Raw genomic sequence first — 15,050 nt, forward strand, 5'->3', positions numbered from 1 at the left:
TAGATAAGATCCTTATAACTTATTTGACACTTCTCGATATTTTTTTTGTTGCTTTACTCTATCTCAAATGTGCAATATATGACATTTGATTTTTAAATACTACATGTCCTACATCTAAATATAAAATATCCCCCTAAGTCTCCTATTGAGTCCTCCCCTTTCATTGGAATTCTCTAATCCCCTTCAATTCTTAATTAAATTTGTAAATTTATTTGACTTTGTGGTGTATATATGATTTTTAAAACAATTGTTTTTTTTTTTAATGTGACATGTCTCTCATCTAGTTAAAAATTAGAAAGGATAGCAGAATTAAAATAGGAGGGGATCCTTCCCCACTAAATTCTACATTTAAAACTCTAGATTAAAAAAAAAAGATTAAAAGATAGAAACTGATAAGGTAAAAACTATTTTTTTTTAAAATAGAAATAGTACATTATCTTTTTAAGTTTTTATTGAACATGTCAATAAATGGGTTCCAATTAGCTCAGCTGGTAAAGTCTCTAATGGTTGTATAAGAGATCTGGGTTCAATCCCTACCTACACCAAAAACTGATTGGTATCTTGGTCTGATAATAAAGAGCCATTATCAGGAACAAGCGCTATAGGTTGAAACTCTCTCAAAAAAAAAAAAGGTCAATATCAAATTGGGAATCTAAAGTAAAGTACGCATGGGCTTTGGTTTTAAAAAATGTCAAAAATACTCATAATCTAATTAGATAATCCATATTCTTAAAAAATAAAAACTATGGTTAAAATTGTAATTCAACATAAATTTTTTTTTTTTTAAATCTACCAGAAAAACTTTTTTTCCTAAAAATTATCAATCTTTCTATTTAAACATATGTCACATAGGTTTCATACAATTTTGTTTCTATAAATTAACACACACTAACACCATAATTTACTCTATTTTAAATTTTAAATTTTAGTTTTATAAAAATTATTTCATATGTAACCTTACTAATAACAGATAAATTCAAATTAAAAAATTATATTAGACTCAAAATTAAAAAAAAAAAAAAAAGTTTCATCATACATGCTTAGCGCGTGCTACGAGAGCGTGTGATGAGACTAGTTTTAATTAACAGACTTGCAAATTTCATATTTACTATAATTAAATAGTCTTCAGAGTTGAGACTATTTTAGGAGGCTCCACTGGTAATAAAACAGTTTTTGTTTTCTTTCCCAAAGCAAATAACAGTTTGTTTTACTGTTTCTTGCTTTCTTTCCTTTTTGTGGTGGTGCTTCCTTCCAATGGAGGTGGACGAAGTCAAGAACAGCAACAACAATCAAAACAACAACAGGAAGAACAAGAAGAAGGAGAATAGTCCTTCTGTGCCTTCCAACTTCGTCACGATTGTTCAGCTCGAGGAACGATGGCTTCGAGAGAAACAGAGCAAGCTGAAGGAGATGGAGCAAAAGGAAGCAGCAGAAAAAGAAAAGGAGCGACAGAGGAAGCTTCAGCCGCAGAAGCTTCGGGAACGAGAGGAGGAAGAGCTGAAGCGAAAACGGGTTCAGAGCCAGGGTCGTCTCAAATTCAACACGGATGATCGCAAGCCCGACCGGAGACAGCCAATTTGGCGGGGAAATCGTCGAGCGGTGGTGGAGGTGAGCCCTGCGAAGAAGCCGGAGGAGTCGGCGGCGGTCGTGGCCGTGGAGGTTGGTGCCGGGAATGTGAGTGCTCGTAAGGAGCAAACTGGCGAGGAAGCCAAGGAGAACAACAATGAGAAGAAGAACAAGAAGAGAAAAGGGACGAAGAAGAAGAAGAAAATGAAACCTAGGTCAGAGGAAGAGAAAGTGAAGGAGAAGGAGGAGGTGGAGGTGACGGGAGGTGCGTCACACGCGCCGAAAGTGATTAGCGAGAAGGAGAACTCTCCGGCGAAAACGAACGGCGAATCGGAGGGAAAAAAGAGCGAATTCAGGCCGACGTCGAAGATTGAACGGAAATTTGGGGATTTCACAATTGGAAAAGGGAATGTTAGAGTGACGAGGCCGAACACCGGTATTTATCACGGTCACAGAGAGAATCGGAGCTTTGGAGGAAGTTACAGGGATTACAGAGGCTCTTCCAAGTTTGGTGATCGCAAAGAGGTACAGAATCCTAGTGGTGCTGGAATGGTTTGGGTTAAGAAGGGAGAGATTGGTGGTGTTCACAATCACAGCTCGATCACCGAGCCGAAGAAATCGATGTAGTTTCAACTTTCAAATGCTCTGCGGTTTTTGGTGCAACGGTGCTTATTTTGGTGAGATTACCTTGTTCCCTTTGCTATCATTGTGTGTGTGTGTGAATGGAGATTTTGGAATCAATAATACCTTTGTTTGTTGCTGTTGAGTATGAATGATTAGAATTTGGTTAGCATATGCAATGTTGTTTGCTTGCTTTCTAAGAATTTTGTGTGTTTCGTTTATATGTGTTTATGATGAACTGAAATGATTGAAACAATTTCAATATGTGGCTAAGGAGAGTGCAATGAATAGGTGAAGCTTTAAACTGTAGGTTTAGCGTGTTGATAGAGTTTCGTGAATTTTGATGTAGCAGTCAGAGAACTTGGAGGTGGTATTGTGTGTAAGTGTAACCGTTCTCAGTCGGAGGTGTGTTCCACTCCCACGCTAAAAGAATGTTGTATGCAACTGTTGCACAAAATAATAAACCGAGAAGTTGAGGGATTGAAGAAATGATCGGGTTTTTTTGGTTGATAATAAATGATAATTCTGCTTAAAGAAAAATACTATCCTTCTGGTTCATTAACTTTAAATGGTACACATAATTGAAGGTGTTGTCTTAAAGAATTAGCTAATAAATCACAATAATGTTTAGAGAATTAGATAAGCACTGTCTGACTAGAGAGAGAGAGAGAGTGGGGAAGAATTATAATGCTTTCCTTATTTGTTGTGAGGGCATATTAAGAGCACCTTATTATACTTACTGTAAATTCAATAAGGTAGCTTATTATATATTATCAAGTGGCCAAGCATGCATTACTTGAATAGAATAGTTTAAAAAGCATGTTATGTTGAACATGACTCAAATAATAAGCAGCACATTCATTAATAAGTAATTGTAATTGTTTTAGAAATGATGTGTTTGTAAATGTGATGCATTGCTTGATTTGGAGGATATTAATCTTTGCAAAATGCAAATCATAGTATTTGGTATTCTGTGTATGATTTTCAACAAGGGGAATTACACAACAAAATGATGCTTGTCCACTGGGACTTGAGAAAGATAGGGAAACTTGAGATTCATTGAGGTATATCTTTAGAATATTTAGTTTTTCTTCGTGTGGTGTTCCATTTTATCTTTTGATTATATCATTTTCGTTGGATGAGATGGAAATTGGATGTCAGTTGGTGATACTGATTTTAAATGTGGCATTGTGGGTTGCAATTTGCTAATATTAATTTCTGATAAATGATTGTTTCAGCAATGATATTTGTACAATGTGTAGGGGAAAGTTATTACATGAAGCTTTAGGAGGTGTTAAACTGAAACGGAGAACGGGATTTGGGTCATAAGTCAGCAACTAGTTGTGTAGGTAGAACTTCTAGTTTCTGAGGAAAATTTGAGACAGTGCTCTGAAAGATGAAACATGTTAGCTGTTAAATTCTCTAAGTAGAGCTTAGAATTTAGAAATGCGGTATGCAAAATTGGCTTATTAATGATAACCATACTGAAAGACTTGGCAGATGATTATAGTACATATAGTTTTTAATAAGAGTTTGTTTGTTAAAGGTGATGTTGACTTTTCATTTTTGGATGATAATAAAATTTTATGCTTGGCAATGAAATCTTAGAAAAATAATTAGAACTTATAAGACATCACAGTTCTTAAGGAGGTTATTTGTTCTCTTTTTATATGTTTTCCTTAATAGATAGATAATCCAAGGGTGTGTTCTTTCTAGTTTGCTCACTGATCAAGGCTGGTCTTTTTTTGTGTTCATGAACTTAATATAGTTTCCAACCTGTTCTTAACCAGTAAATATTAATTTTCTCTAGAATGACTAATTTTACCTACTACTAGAACTTAAGAACCCTTCTATGACTGCCATATTATGTATCTGCAGTTAGAAATTTTATGCACGCAGAACTCTTATGATCTTAAAATGAAATAGCATTTCTGTTAGTCTGGAATCCCTGAGTTTTTAATACTGCACAAAAGTTGACTTGCGTGTAAAGACTAAAGATTACTGCCATAACCAAATAAATATTCTGGAAGATACTCTGAAGCATTTGAGTTTTTAACTCTCCCTCACACCACACACACACACACACACACACACACACACACACACACCTTTAATAATTACTGCTTTTGAAAAAACATTACTTTGGCAATTTTAATTAGGGTTGCCTAAACTCAATATTTTTAATCATTACTGATGTTTTATTTGATTGTTTGCTCGTCATGCTTCATTTTTTTTTTTTTACGTTACATTATGCTTCAATTGGTTGCTTTTAAAATGCGAAAAGGAAACTTTAGAATCTCTCGTGACTAATTCTGGTTATTCGGATTAATTATCAATGAAAACCTTTTAAGTTAACATTTTTATTTTTCCTTAGAAAGTATATCTTGAATGCAGGTTTGCTAGAAGTGGCTGCTGGAGAAGGAGAAAGGGAAGAAGTAATTAATACTATTTAAAGTAATTGATATCATATTGATCCATGCCTGTTTGGTACAGTTTGTTTTTCAGTATTTTGAAAATGGATTGTTTGAAAGAGCTGTACCTAGAAAAAAATTTAGGGTTTTAGATTTACTTTAAGAAAGTGGATCTAAACCGCCCTTCTAAATAGGCAAGTGATACAATTAATTTCATTTACTTGGTTTGGTCACTCTCTTTAATGGATTTGACCATAAATCTGTGCATCACCATAGAAGAATCAGAATAATTAGCACCTTTCCTGTATCTCCCAGAAAGTATATCATGCAGCGGCTATATGCATCCCGCCTCTAACATGCTATGAGAGATAAGATGCATATAAGTAATGCATAAGATAACACCACCCCCCCTCCCAAAAAGAAAAGAGAAAAAGAACTGGAAGTCATTACTTTACAATTTTGATATAGCCATTCTTATGTATAAGTATAGATACTGCCTTACATTACTCTCTGGCTGTCTGCTATCAAGTAGTAATGACTGGCTCTCTGCTATCAAGTAGTTAATGGGGTTAAATACCTGTCAGGTTTTGGTATGCAGTAGCTTTTGCAGTACTTTGTTTCTTGCTTTTAGCTGCAAAATCATCTCTAGATTGGCCATTGAAGAAATTCTCTGAGCTTGTGTCCAACGCTATTCCCAAAATACTTGGGGTCTGTTCGGTTGAAAGAGTGAAAAAATAGGAGGATCGAAAATTGTGAAAAGATGAAAAAGTGAGAGGATGAAAAATATTTAGTTTTTCCTCTTGTGTGTTCGGTTGGAGGAGTGAAAAAGTGGGAGGATGGAAAATGTAATTTATATAAATTGATTGTTATACCCTTATTACATAATATGTAAGATGTTGAAAAAAAAAACCTTCAGATGTTGAAAAAAAAAAAAACTTTCAGACAGTAACGTTAAAAAAAAAAACGTGCTCAGTAACGTTGAAAAAAAAAAAAAAAACATTTAGACAGTAACATTAAAAAGAAAAGAAAAAAAAAACGTTCTCGATAACGTTAAAAAAAAAAAAAAAAAAAAAAGGTCAAGTAGGATGGGGGCTTTTTAGTAAAAGCCCCCATCTCAATGTTTTCTCCCACCATTTTCCTCCCAATTTGGGAGGAAATTTTTTGTGGGCCCGGGAGGAAAATTTTCCTCCCGGTTTTCCATCCTCCATTTCTTTTCTCTCCAAACGAACAGTGAAAAATGCCTATTTTCCTCTCTTAGTTTTCTATCCTCCCTATTTTCACTCCAAACGGACGGGGCCTTGGTATTTTGAACTAATGTTATTTATACTTCTATACTATATATATATAAAAGAAGGATCCCTTTATGTAGTTCAAAAATACTATAATGAAATGTAACTTCTCTTAAAAATAAAGTCATAAATGTCAAATAACAAATTTCATTTTAAATTCAAAAAGAGAATTTCTAAAATTTAGGATTTTTTTTTTTTTTTTTTTTTCCTTTAGGTTCATTTTTTTAATAAATAATTTAGGTAAAAAACACCCAAAATTTAATGGGAAAAAAAAAAAAAAAAACTAAGAGATCTTTATTCAAAAAAAATATAAGAGCCTCTGGGTACATGCAACGTGCGCTTTGAGGCAAGTTTAATGATAAGTGGTAAGTGAATGAGTCATAAAAACTAATTTTTTCCAAGGACCTGATTATTCATTTAGTATAAGAATGGGGGCTTAACTGAATTGATCTGCATCATTCAAAAAAATTTAGCCGATATATTACTTTCTTTTTCTATTTCTTTTTTTACTCCAACTAAAAGAAAATAAGTTTTTTTTTTGACAATTAAATATGTTATATATATATATATATATATATATATATATAAAGCTCGATCATGTTCCCCACTTTCCTTCCCATTATGAGTCTAATTCCTTCAATTCCATTAATCATCATTACGTGGTGAATCATTCCCAATTAAAAATGAAATATTATGGAAATCATTGAAAATAATGACAATTTACACCCAGCTATGAATGACAAATTATGTACCTTTCATTAAGGAAATAAGTCCAAAGATTTCATTTTTGTAACCGTTCTTCTAACAACTAGTAGAAAACTAGATGTTGGTATTTAATTAGATACTAAATATCTTCTCAAAAAAAAAAAAAAAAAAAATCAAGATACTAACTATAGGTAGTACTAATCAGAAATGAATTAACGGTCTATCTTTTATCTCAAAAAAAAAAAAAAAAATTAACGGTGATATTATATATCTCTATTTGGTAAAATGGCATATTTGATTTCCCATTTATTTTAGTTAAACATTATCTTTGTTAATCCATTGCTGAAGAAGACGCAGACTGCGAGAGAGAGTGGACTGTACACTGTAAAAGTGGGGAGGCCTTGCTCATGGCTCTGCGAACAAAAAGAGTAAATAATTGACATCTTGTTTATTTTTCTTCTTTCAAAACTGTACTATTTCAAATATCTTAGTCTTTCTAACTTGTTTATTCCGTCAATCATATTACTTTTGATTGAAGCTAATGCATTACTGCAGCATTAAGTATGATTATCATTCTTTCTGATAATTATTAAATTGATATAGTCTTTTATAATGATATCTCCTTATAAATACATGTAACGGTCGAATTTTTTTCAAGAACACTAGTCACTTGTTTAGACTTTTAGCTCTTCTTCTATAATAAACCTTTTTCTTTTCTTGACCTTCCCTCCTTTGTAACAGTTTCTCAAAAAGACATGGCCCAAGGTGGCGGCAACAATGCTGGCAATACTGGTAATAGTGGTGGTGGCAACAATGCTGGCAATACCGGTAATGGAGGTGGTGGCAACAACAACAACAAAAAGCCTGAGGAGGTTCAACCACAACCGGTAAAGGAGCAGCTACCTGGCATTCAGTATTGCATTAACAGTCCTCCTCCATGGCGTCCGTACTCTCTCTCTCTCTCTCCACATATATATAGCCATGTCTCATATTGTTTGATAATTCGATAGTTGCAAGAATGAGGGGGGATTTGAATCTTTGTTTTCCGTGAGTATAGGAGAACATGACATTGAGCTACAAGATTTTTTTGGCTTAATGTCTTTACATTGAGATTTATTGATTTTGCTTCTTGATGTTATGTTTCACCTTTGATCTTTATTTTAGTTTATTGGATCATTGTACTAATCCATTTACCAATTAGATTTACCAATACAAAAAATTAATGTAAATTCATAATTCAATATTTATGTGCCTTTCTAAAAATAAAAAAAATTATTTCATTGTAATTTAAGTCCAAATTTGGATGAGAAGGACTTACATTTTTGTCATGATGCAGCTGAAGCTGTTGTGTTGGGATTCCAGCATTATGTACTGATGCTTGGCATTACCGTTTTGATCCCAAGTATCATTGTTCCTCAGATGGGAGGCAATGATGTAAGGATTAGACTACATTTTCTTGAATGTTGTTTCTCTTCTTTCTTAATTAATTTGCCTAATTATTTAATTTACTTGAGGTTATTTTTGTCATTGCAGGCTGAGAAGGCTAGAGTGATACAGACCTTACTTTTTGTTTCAGGATTGAGCACACTATTGCAGTCTTTATTTGGGACCAGACTTCCCTCTGTGGTTGTGGGTTCATATTCATATATTATACCCACAACTTCAATTGTATTAGCCCGTAGATATAATGCATATACAGATCCTCATGAGGTTGATCTTTATACATGTCTTTGGCTTTGTTTGTTTTTTTTTTTTTTTTTTTTGTAATTTTTATTTTAATTGAGAGGTTTGACATTGTGCTATACTAATCCCTTTGCCTCATGGGTGAATTTTCAGAGGTTCATGGAGACTATGAGAGGGATACAAGGTGCTTTAATTATTACTGCATGTTTCCAGACTGCAATGGGTTTCTTAGGCTTTTGGAGAAATGCTGTTAGGTATATTATCCATAACTTCCAGTTTCATAAATTCCTAGGCTTTTTTATTAGTTTACAAGAAAATAATGTGTTAGCTATCTCATGATCGTTAATTTCTTTAATTGCTTGCTGAATTAGGTTTCTGAGCCCCCTTTCTGTCGTTCCATATGTAACTTTGACGGGTTTTGGGCTTTATCATCTTGGTTTCCCCATGGTAAAGAGTTCTAAATCTTTTATCTTTACCCTAATTAATAATTGCTAATTTTTTATCAAAGCATTCTTTTTTTTGTTTGACTTCAAGAGTTTCCATGTTTTTCTTCCTTTTTATGTTGCAGCTGTCAAAATGTGTTGAAATTGGCCTTCCCGGGTTGATTGTAATGGTTTTCATCTCTCAGGCAAGTAGCCAGGTTCTCTTCCAATCCAGTCACTCTCTTCACCCCACCTTACTTCTATTTATTCTGGGTGACGCCCGTTTAGAATCATACCATATCATATTATTTATTTGAGAATTGGTTAGGGATAAAATTCTCTCTAGGGCAAACCACTGAAAGACTCTTGTTTCTAGAGAGAGAGAGAGAGATGAAGAGTCTATGACTTTGTTTTTAATAACAATACTTGTTAAATAGAGTAGAGTTGAGTGGAAATTGACTGTTATTTTCAAATTAAAGGATGCATCAAGGAAATTTGTCATTCAATTGGGCGTACTTTGTTTGTAGGACAGTAGTAGATAGATATTAAAGGCCTAACTCTCCACCTGCATAATGTGTTGCTTAATACGATCATTTTTCAAACTGCCAATGAACTCTAGCTCAAATTCCTTCCTTCCCCTCATAAGATGGAGTGGGGAGTGAGGTAAATGTGCTTTATATATATGTGTGTGTGTATCATATGAAGTTTGATGATTGATGATTCTCTTTCTTCTTTATTTTTCACTTGTGGTGTCGGTTTATGCTTTTGCAGTATCTTCCTCAAATTTTGATACCAAAGAGGCCAATATGGGATCGATTTGCAGTGCTATTCTCAGTTTCAATTGTATGGATATATGCACAACTTCTCACCTCAAGTGGTGTGTATAACAACAGACCTGCAAAAACTCAGATTAGTTGCCGCACAGATCGTGCTGGACTCTTTACTGCAGCTCCTTGGTGAGATTTTTCAAACAAGCTCATATAAGTATTATGTAACTGTTTTCGTCCCCCCCTCTTGAAACCACATAAATCTCCCCTCTTACTTTCATGAGGCATATCTGAGGTTGAGATTAACATTTGATAATCACAGTTAACAATGTAAATACCTAAATGCACCTAAAAGTCTCTTTTAATTCAGGAGCTAGACATCATGTTCTAAACCCATAATGGCCTCTTTGTTAAGTAGATTTTTATCTTTCTTCCCTTTTGATGTTCCATTCATATTGTTCATAAAGCTGCAAGAGATTCAACAATAATACTTTTGAAATATAAAATAATGAGAAAGAAGATTTTTTTTTTTTTTTTTTAATTTTAACTCCCCATTCTTTTTAACCACTTAATAGCATATAAAGAAGGATGGTTGTCTGAATTACAAGCAAAGAATGGATGGTAGCATCGACAGCAGGATATCCAGGATATTTCCTTTTACCACATCATGATCATCCTTTGTATTATGGAGAGTGTTATTTCTATTCTTTATATTTATCGCTTCCAAGGTGTTTCAAAAGTATGAATCAGTGCAAATAAATGCCACATTTATTACTTATATAATTCAACATAGAAATGGTGTTATATTCTTTCATTTTGATGGACCATTGTCCTTCGTTGACTTTAGTCTTTCAATGTATGAATTCACCCTATTATATGGAAAGACCATAATCATTCGGACAACTTAGCCTATGTATTTCACCTTCTTACTGAATAGTTTGATTACATTATATGACATTATGCCATTGTTTTATCACATGCAGGGTATATATTCCTTACCCGTTTCAATGGGGAAGCCCCACATTTCATGCTGGGGAAGCTTTTGCTATGATGGCTGCTTCTTTTGTTTCAACTTTTGAGGTTTACTGTTTAACAGCTATTTTATGTGTTTTTTGTTTATTAGCTAGCTACCCTGCCATCAACTTCTCTAATTTACTTCCAAAAGCAGAAACTAGTACGCAGTAAATTACGCGTGCAAATTCTCAGTTTTTGTGTTTACTTTATGAATATGAAAAACAAATTTTCATCATTCTAAAATCAGAAATAAAGAAAGACAAATGCAAAATATTTCTCTTAATTTTCCCCTTTTATTTGCAGTCTACTGGTACATTTTTTGCAACAGCTAGATATGGCAGTGCCACACCAGTGCCACCTTCTGTTATTAGCCGTGGAGTTGGCTGGCTGGTAAGATGTGTAAATGTGATGTCTCATTTACATATCATGATTCTCTCTCTATTCATTGTAGACTAAATTTTTTTCTGCTCCTTCACTTCTGCCATTTGTTTGATTTTCAGGGAGTAGGAGTTTTGCTCAATGGCATGTTTGGATGTGTAACTGGCGCTTGTGCTTCAGTGTAAGAAGTTCAAACCTCTTATTCAATACAAACTATAATAGAGCATCCTATCAAAAAGAAAAAAAACTATTATAGAGCAAATCAGATGAAGGTCTTCTGGCTCCACCTCTAACTCTAGTTTATGGACTAGAAGGTTTATTTTGGATATCATCTGTTAATAGTGATCTGATCTGATGCAGTTGAAAGACAGAAAATGGTTCAATCTAATACTCAATCAAAATAAGTAAAAAAAAAAAATCCTTTATTTTTTTATTTGTTCACAACATAAAAGTGGGGGGAGGGATAAACTTTCAACAAAAAACCAACTATTGTTGTTAGCAATAATATAAAAATTTTAGGTTTACAGTACAACTTCCAACTACTTCATTTGACATTTTCCAACTGTCTTATATGAATTTATGTCACCAAAATAAAAAATAAATTATTGTTGTTATAGAAGAGACATTTTATGGTAGTAATAATAAATAGGTATGAATAGAACAGAAGAGGAAGGTTATACACTGCCTTCTTTGAAATATTATAACATTTCTCATAGGTTGAGCCCACTTTCAAGGACATAGAATAGCAAAAACATTAAAGGAGGTTTGATTCTTTGTCAGATCATAAAACACAAAAACACATTGTAGTTTTACAACAAGATTCACACACACAAGGTGAAACATGATTTACAGATAAAGGAAGACAACCCAAGCATTTGAACATTTTTTCCTTATTACTTTTCCTTATGTGATTTGCTTCATGTATAGGGAAAATGCTGGTCTATTGGCATTGACAAGAGTTGGAAGTCGAAGAGTCATCCAAATATCGGCAGGGTTTATGATTTTCTTCTCTGTGTTTGGTATGCTAGCTCAAATAACTCTTATCATGTCAACGCTTATAGCTTGTTTGCACTTATAGTAACTGGTGGTTTATATTAAATATGAGCTCTTTCAGAAAGATAGTTGTTCCAAAACAAAATTCACTGTTGAGGACCTGGCAGTGTTAGGTATTAAACTTAATCAGTTTCTAAACCATGCCCAGCTGAATGTAATATTCCATCCTATTCTTAGAATGTGAAACTAGGAGAGAGGACAACTCCTATCATTCACATTCACCATCAACTGCTTTCTTTGTAATCTTCAGAACTGAAATGCATCCAAAAGTAGTATATAGAAGATTTGAAATCATGCCTATTGCATCATATTTAAGATGTAATCAATTTAAATGTGGGTAATCATGTTCTTGACCAGGAAAATTTGGAGCACTTTTCGCTTCTATACCTCTACCAATCGTAGCAGCTTTGTACTGTGTGTTCTTTGGCTATGTTTGTAAGTACTCTATTTCACCTAAACTTCCCTATGATCAGGGCATCATGCTCAGTTTTTAGAGATTTTGTTTTCCTGTCAATGCAGAATGAATGGTAACATGGTTTGTAATGTTGTGTGCAGCTTCTGCAGGTCTTGGCTTTCTCCAATTCTGTAACTTGAACAGTTTCAGAACAAAATTCATATTGGGTTTTTCTTTCTTCATGGGAATTTCAGTACCACAATACTTTAGAGAATATTATCATATAAATTTCCGCTCTGGTCATGTTCACACCAGCTCTGGATGGGTGAGAGTCTTGAACTGAAATGGTCTTACATATCAAATTACTTAGTCAATATATATGTTAATGCTCCCACCATTTGCATTTTACTTAATTTTGACTTATAACTTGCAGTTCGACGATATGGTGACTGTCATCTTCATGTCCCACACAACGGTGGCTGCACTGGTTGCTTTGATTTTGGATTGCTCACTCTCTCCTGAAACTGATGCCACAAGAAAAGACACCAGCTTGCAATGGTGGGAGAGGTTCAGCTTATATAGTTCGGATCTTAGAAATGATGAATTCTATGGATTACCATGCAGACTTAATAATCTTTTCCCAACCCTTTAGACTTATGAAAGAATGTATTCAACTACTACAGATAGTGTTCTTCTTTTTCACTCATTATGCAAGAGGGAAGCAAAAGTGCACTTAAAAACTTTTACTTTATTGTGCAGTTTATATATTCAATCTTTAAAGCCTTGAAATGTTTTGTTACTACTGTTAATTCTCTTCCAGTTTGATGTGGTTAGATAATCACTAAAGTCTGCTTTTTTTATTTTCTTTTTCTTCACTGCTTTTTGTTGATTACATCACACCACCCTGGTAAGATTGACGTTGCTGCCAGAGTCTCCATCTATGCACCATTAGTAGTATTTAGTATTTTACTATTTTTAGAACTTCATCATACCGGTGTTGGCTTGCAATGAAGTGGTTTCATACTTTTATTAGAAAAACTGGACCAAATACATTGTCCTGGAACTGGAACAAACAGAAAAATCTGCAAATACAAGGTCACAGAATGCAACTAGAACTAAAAGTCTAAAACAACAGCACACCTCAAAGAAGAGAAGAAAAAAAAAAAAAAAAAAACTAGCTGAAAAACACCACAGACAACAAAACTGTCACAATTTTGAGGTGTCACCATGACACCTCAAAATTGATTTTCATTTAAATTGGGGTTTTTTTTTTTTTTTTAAATTATAGAAAAACCTGACCAAATACACTGTCCTAGAGCAAGCAGAAAATCTGCAAAGAAGAGAAAAAAACTAGATGAAAAACACCACAGACAACAAAACTGTCACAATTTTGAGGTGTCACCATGACACCTCAAAATTGATTTTCATTTAAATTGGGGTTTTTTTTTTTTTAAATTATAGAAAAACCTGACCAAATACACTGTCCTAGAGCAAGCAGAAAATCTGCAAAGAAGAGAAAAAAACTAGATGAAAAACACCACAGACAACAAAACTGTCACAATTTTGAGGTGTCACCATGACACCTCAAAATTGATTTTCATTTAAATTGGGGGTTTTTTTTTTTTCAATAATAGAGAGCCTGACCAAATACATTGTCCTAGAGCAAGCAGAAAATCTGCAAAGAAGAGAAAAAAACTAGATGAAAAACACCACAGACAACAAAACTGCCATTATTAAAATTGATTTTCATTTGCAGTGGGGGTTCAGGTTGTGCCAAATACAAAGAATAATAATAAAGCTGTTTGTGGTGAAGTCAGAAGTGGCAGCTCTTATACATAAAAAGTTAAAAAACAATTTGGAGGAAATTCCTAAAAAGTCGTTTTCCCCAAAAGTTGAAAACCATCTTTTTCTAATCCCAATTATCCTTTGCTTTCATTGAGAGTCGAACTCAAGACCTCCCGCTTACTAAACGGGTGCTCTAACCAACTGAGCTATGAAAGCTTGGTTGATTGGTTTTTGAAACAATTTAAAATCACGTAGGAGTCTAAGACAAATTATTGACCAGTCCGAGAACACAAAATCTACAACATCTTTGAGTCTTGATTTGCGTGGCAGTGGTGCTAATCTGCTAAGAAACTTCAAATTCTTGCATGCAATGGGTGTCTCACAACAACAGAGGGTCCACACTGTACTGAATGCTTTCTAGTTTCTACTTTCTACAACCAACCCAGGCACTCACCATCACCAATAATAGGATGTCAAATCATTTAGACCACAGTTGTTGAGGGAAAAAAAAAAAAAAAAAATCTGACCAACATAGCAGGATTTGCAGTACATTGATATTCCAATTGAATTCAACATTTAAGGGTGTTTCGCAACGTTATTTTAATGATATTTATATTTTTTTTAAATATGTGTGAGTGAAAAAGTGTATGAAAATATATGTAATATTATTTAAAAATTGAAAATATGTGTTTAAACACATGTACTAAACAGACTCTAAGTTGTTTTAAACTTAATATTGCTTAAAACAAACTTATTTATTTTTTTATTGATCAATGCAATCAAAGTTTTTTAATATGATCAAACAACTTAATGTATTGTGCCTAAAGTACTAAGTTTTACCCTCAAGTTATTATACCACACTATGGCTAATTGAATTAACCTCGTATTTATTCAAAAAAAAAAGAAAAAGAATTAACCTCTATCCTCATTCAATTAATTTTGCTATTCTCAGTACCTAAAGT

The 15,050-nt window shown here is 33.6% G+C and overlaps 2 protein-coding genes and 1 non-coding gene across 5 annotated transcripts; 2 read left to right on the plus strand and 1 right to left on the minus strand.

Moving 5' to 3' along the window:
* Nucleotides 1-1,161: 1,161 nt before the first annotated feature.
* On the plus strand, nucleotides 1,162-4,857 carry LOC142613810 (uncharacterized). Of its 2 annotated transcripts, none has more exons than XM_075786318.1 (2): nucleotides 1,162-2,243; nucleotides 4,582-4,857. In XM_075786318.1, the coding sequence occupies exon 1, from the start codon at nucleotides 1,255-1,257 to the stop codon at nucleotides 2,191-2,193; it is 939 nt and encodes a 312-aa protein (XP_075642433.1). In that variant the 5' UTR covers nucleotides 1,162-1,254; the 3' UTR covers nucleotides 2,194-2,243; nucleotides 4,582-4,857. The 2 variants fall into 2 exon arrangements, with proteins under 2 accessions (XP_075642433.1, XP_075642434.1); XM_075786319.1 differs by having other exon boundaries at nucleotides 3,450-4,600.
* A 1,618-nt stretch (nucleotides 4,858-6,475) lies between these two features.
* Nucleotides 6,476-13,105, plus strand: LOC142612139 (putative nucleobase-ascorbate transporter 10). 2 transcript variants are annotated; one of them, XM_075784258.1, is made up of 15 exons: nucleotides 6,476-7,020; nucleotides 7,334-7,534; nucleotides 7,929-8,026; nucleotides 8,126-8,302; nucleotides 8,429-8,529; nucleotides 8,647-8,722; nucleotides 8,844-8,915; nucleotides 9,469-9,653; nucleotides 10,448-10,544; nucleotides 10,782-10,868; nucleotides 10,979-11,037; nucleotides 11,784-11,875; nucleotides 12,267-12,344; nucleotides 12,465-12,628; nucleotides 12,737-13,105. In XM_075784258.1, the coding sequence occupies exons 2-15, from the start codon at nucleotides 7,348-7,350 to the stop codon at nucleotides 12,953-12,955; spliced, it is 1,692 nt and encodes a 563-aa protein (XP_075640373.1). In that variant the 5' UTR covers nucleotides 6,476-7,020; nucleotides 7,334-7,347; the 3' UTR covers nucleotides 12,956-13,105. The 2 variants fall into 2 exon arrangements, with proteins under 2 accessions (XP_075640373.1, XP_075640374.1); XM_075784259.1 differs by having other exon boundaries at nucleotides 6,478-7,020; nucleotides 8,844-8,903.
* A 1,125-nt stretch (nucleotides 13,106-14,230) lies between these two features.
* Nucleotides 14,231-14,304, minus strand: TRNAT-AGU (transfer RNA threonine (anticodon AGU)). The gene has a single exon. It is a non-coding gene; the product is annotated as a tRNA-Thr (tRNA).
* Nucleotides 14,305-15,050: the final 746 nt, after the last annotated feature.

This window comes from Castanea sativa, chromosome 10 (assembly GCF_040712315.1).
Source record: "Castanea sativa cultivar Marrone di Chiusa Pesio chromosome 10, ASM4071231v1".
Taxonomy (NCBI): Eukaryota; Viridiplantae; Streptophyta; class Magnoliopsida; order Fagales; family Fagaceae; genus Castanea; species Castanea sativa.

Bases quoted from the DNA above. Each gene is read 5' to 3' on its own strand.
- LOC142613810 (XM_075786318.1), top strand. From the start codon at position 1,255: ATGGAGGTGGACGAAGTCAAGAACAGCAACAACAATCAAAACAACAAC.
- LOC142612139 (XM_075784258.1), top strand. From the start codon at position 7,348: ATGGCCCAAGGTGGCGGCAACAATGCTGGCAATACTGGTAATAGTGGT. The intron at 8,027-8,125 runs GTAAGGATTAGA...TTGTCATTGCAG, and splicing joins CTCAGATGGGAGGCAATGAT to GCTGAGAAGGCTAGAGTGAT. The intron at 8,303-8,428 runs GTTGATCTTTAT...GTGAATTTTCAG, and splicing joins CATATACAGATCCTCATGAG to AGGTTCATGGAGACTATGAG.